At 36.0% G+C, this 4441-nt stretch overlaps 1 protein-coding gene across 3 annotated transcripts in view; it reads right to left on the bottom strand.

Moving 5' to 3' along the window:
- Positions 1 to 4: 4 nt before the first annotated feature.
- Positions 5 to 4441, bottom strand: part of mmd2a (monocyte to macrophage differentiation-associated 2a) — a 19888-nt gene continuing 15451 nt past the window's right edge. For all 3 annotated transcript variants that reach the window (XM_051886601.1, XM_051886599.1, XM_051886602.1), the window contains one exon: positions 5 to 1591. In XM_051886601.1, the coding sequence (XP_051742561.1) occupies positions 1388 to 1591 (204 nt within the window). In that variant the 3' untranslated portion in view covers positions 5 to 1387. The remainder of the gene's footprint in view (positions 1592 to 4441) is intronic.

Genomic DNA, 4441 nt, shown 5'->3' with positions numbered 1-4441 from the left:
GAGGTTTATGATTTATTCCTTGATTTATTCAAATGATTGTTTAAGACACTTTTATGTAAAATTTAAACATTCTATGTGTTTATTGTCAGGTTGTTACATTAGTATCAAAACTGTTAAAATACAGCTTAGATCAAAAATCTATGAAACCAAAAGACATGAAATTTGCCACGGTACAAATGTCTCAGGTGCTTATTGTCATATTAATATGGCATTATGACAAACTACATTTACATTCAAAGTCACAGTGCTTAAAAACATCCTCTGTCATATCTGAGCTTCCTGGCTAAAGCCGTGGTCACACTAGACTTTGAGCATGCGAAATTTCTACGGACACTGCAATGGTTGCACAATGATATCACATTCTGTCTTTTTAAAAAACATAATTCAACATATAACTTATTTTGTGTACAAAAATGTAAAAATATTCAGTCTACTACACTTTACTGCAATGCTGCAGATTTCAAGTTTGCGTTCTTTTAATTCAGCTAAAAGGTCACGCTATGGCATATCAATCTTCTGTTGGTCACAAGTCACAGGTCAGAGTTCAACAACACAGCGAAATGCAAAACATCTTTGCTTGAGCTTGCGTTTCCTGTCTCCTGCATTCATATGCGTATGAAAGGAAGTCAATGGAACGAAAAGTGTAGTGTGTCAAGAGGTGAAACAGTCATGCAAAGAACTGCTGGGCACGAGTTATTCATTGAACTGATCACAGATGGGAACAACCACACAAAAACACTCTGGAAATAAACAATTATAATTGTCTGTTAAAAGTGATGTTTTAGTTGCAAGAATTTCATCAAGGTTTGTATTTTTATGAGACCTTAATTGGGTCTTACTAAAAAAAAAGTTTTTAATTTCACATGGATAATAAATCCTGTTATCCTCTATATCTTTCCACCTATCTCACAACCCTATAGGATCCATTGTGCAACAATTACAAAGCCATTTCTAACATTTTTGTTCATAGTCATAATTACAAGATCACAGTAGTAGAAATACTTCTCTACAGCCAGCAACTGTCAATAAATTAACATCTATCATTCAAATGTGTTAAAAGGCAGTAGATAGCTCTGCTAAAGGACGTGGAATGTTATTTCGATAGTGTCTTCTGTATTATACACATTCTGCCTGTAAACATTGACAGTTGAAACAGTACATTATGTCAACAGGTTAAGACTACAACTGTAAAAATACACTGGCCAGAAGGTGCTCAGTTAACAGGACAGAAATTCTTCTATATAAAAGTCTATTTTAGACCAACAGTACTAGAACATACCCATCTATGATTAATATAGAGGGATGCAAAGGCAGCTCATGATCAAATACATTGTCTTTTAGCTCAACAAACCCTGTATGTGTGAACACTTCAGGTTTTCTACATCTGTCACCTGGATATTTTGATTTGGCTGGTCCCCGTTGCATACAAGTACCTCCAGATGGCGTAATAGTGTATGCCTGCCCCCACTGCCACAAAGACGTGCCAGATGGCATGAGCGAATGGGATGAGGCCATCACTCTTGAAGAAGACAATTCCCAGGCAGTAGAAGACTCCGCCCACTGACAGCTCTAATATACCCTCTCTGTTAGGCTGAAATAATACATTCAGTTTAAACAGGTCACTCTACAGCAGATAAATTACACAAGGGTCATTCCACAAAACACATGCCATTTGTTTCTCTGCATATGTAAAATATGTTAATGCACACATTTTTTGAAGATAAATTGTTTTTGAAGATAAACCTGTCTCCATCCATTTCCGACTTCATTTTATAAGCAAATATGCACATTTTGATAAAAATAAAAAATTATATTATAAACTATATAGTATAGTTAACAGGGTTGAATGTAGGCTACATTATGCTACAAGCATTGTGTTTCTACAAGCTGCTTCTTAGAAAGAGAATGCAATAGTTTTCATTTATCATTTGTTCTGTATTTGAAATCATCGTAATTGCCATTTTAATATCCGCTATTGATGAAAAAAATATGTGTAGTGATAAAAAGAACAGAATTTAAGTGACGTTGAAAAGCAAAATTATGTAATATGACAGTTTTGTGGTTAATGGAATAGTTACTTTAAAGGGGGATGCCCATTTAAAACAACTTAATAATCATAATATTTAATACAAATTTAATAATCACATGGCGTGGCACCGGTGTGTCGGTAGGGGATGGTATTAAAATTTTTGTAGTAAAACAAGCCGCAACCTTGTAGAAGCACAAGGCTTGTAACATAAAAATAATATCCTGTCAACCCTGTTATTTTGCTGCATAAATTTCCTCTGAGGAGGCAAGGGAGGCAGTGCCTCCTCAAAAAAACTGGATGAGAAAATAATCGATATTACAAAAATATAACGCAAATGTTACAAATTTTGACATAAAAATGTGTAAAAGTCACTCGTTTTTCTAAAAGGAAAAACTGTCAAACAGCGACACCCGAAGGTAAAGTTAGTCCGCGGAGAGTCCGCGTCTCTCGTGCCTCCCTTCAGCTCATAGAAACAAAGCAGAGCCCCCTAAGCGTGCGGTGGGTTTACTGGGGGGGTAATTGAGAATGAATGGGGGAAAGTCATGAAAGCTATGATTGGATATGATCGGTTATGACTGGACATGATTGGTTCGTGCGATAAATCCCGCCTCTGTTTTCGTGCGCGTTCTCGTCGAATCGGCCTTAATGAAGACAGTAATGGCGTTAATGGGAAGACTAATTAAAAAGTAAGTAAACAACTGTCACTTAGATATCACCGCTTTATTTCCTGTCAAAATCAAACTCGAAATGGCCTGAAAACATGATGACTGCGGGGGTTTTTAGTGAGCAATCAGCGTGGTGAAATTAAAGGTACATCTTTGTGTCTGTGAGTGAGTGACTAGTGTGTACAAGCTTGATGACTGCTGAAAATAAATTGACTATTAAAAAGAAAAGCTGAATATTAGTTTATAAATAATATATATTGTTTAAATTGTTGCTGCCTTTAGTTATTATTTTGGAATAAATGTAAAAATGTGTAAAAACACTAACTTGATTAAATTTATACTTGGTTTTAATAAATAGAACATTATATAGTGTAAAAATACAAAATAAAATTGTATTTGGTCTCTCTTTTTATGTAATGTTAACTTAACCAGGAAAATTAATACATAATTAATACACAAGAGGACATTGCCTCCTCATTTTAAAACACTGATCCCAACATATATATTGACACAATCACATAATTCACTTAAGCTTGTTATTTGTCTGATAGGATGTTTAAAATCTTCTAAAGATTTACTTAATGGGTGCTTCTCAATTGGAAGGCTGCATCCTGTGTCTCCATCCTTCCTGGTATAGACACGCAGGCTAGAGTTCTCCTCAGCATTAAAGGATTAGTTCACTTCTGAATTAAAATTTCCTGATAATTTACTCACCCCCATGTCATCCAAGATGTCTTTCTTTCTTCAGTCGAAAAGAAATTAAGGTTTTTGAGGAAAACATTCCAGGATTTTTCTCCATATAGTGGGGTTCAACAGGTTGAAGGTCCAAATTGCAGTTTCAGTGCTGCTTCAAAGGGCTCTACATGATCCCAGACGAGGAATAAAGGTCTTATCTAGCGAAACGATCGGTCATTTTCTAAAAAAAATTGCAATTTCTATACTTTTTAACCACAAATGCTCATCTTGCACTAGCTCTGCGATGTACCACGCATTACGCTGAAAGGTCACGCATGACGTAGGCAAAAGTACCGAGCAAGTGAACGTGCAAAGACTAAGTCAAACGGCCTTTACAAAAAAAAGGTAAAACAACGATATCGGACGATTTTGAAGTTGGAGAAAATAAGATGGAGTTTTCACCCTAAAGCGGTACTTTTGCCTACGTCACGCATGACCTTTCCGACGTGATTACGTAATGCGTGGCGCATGACCAATCGTTTCACTAGATAAGAACCTTATTCCTCTTCTGGGATCATGTAGAGCCCTTTGAAGCTGAATTGAAACTGCAGTTTGGACCTTCAACCCGTTGAACCCCACTGAAGTCCACTATATGGAGAAAAATCCTGGAATGTTTTCCTCAAAAACCTTTTGACTGAAGAAAGAAAGACATAAACATTTCGGATGACATGGGGGTGAGTGAATTATCAGGAAATTTTAATTCTTAAGTGAACTAATCCTTTAAATGCAAGAATGAGACAGTCTAGTAATTGAGCAAGGCTATGACATAAATGTTTAAATTTAATTGTGGAAAAAATGCCTTCTCCGAAGAAAAAAAAATGGTCTTGCATTAGATAATGAAATTTGATTTATTTTCTGGGCGCTAATAGTTTTTCGTGCAAAGGATTGTGGGTGAAGGGAGGACGTGAAGGATACACTTGATGCATCCTTCAAAATAAGCTGAATGAAGGCCACAAAACAAAGGCTCTTTCAAATTGAGATGAAGCTTGATGATGTGGCAGCCTAAATATGC

The sequence above is a fragment of the Ctenopharyngodon idella genome, chromosome 3, assembly GCF_019924925.1.
Source record: "Ctenopharyngodon idella isolate HZGC_01 chromosome 3, HZGC01, whole genome shotgun sequence".
Classification (NCBI taxonomy): domain Eukaryota; kingdom Metazoa; phylum Chordata; class Actinopteri; order Cypriniformes; family Xenocyprididae; genus Ctenopharyngodon; species Ctenopharyngodon idella.
This window is presented reverse-complemented; position numbering and strand designations above follow the sequence as displayed.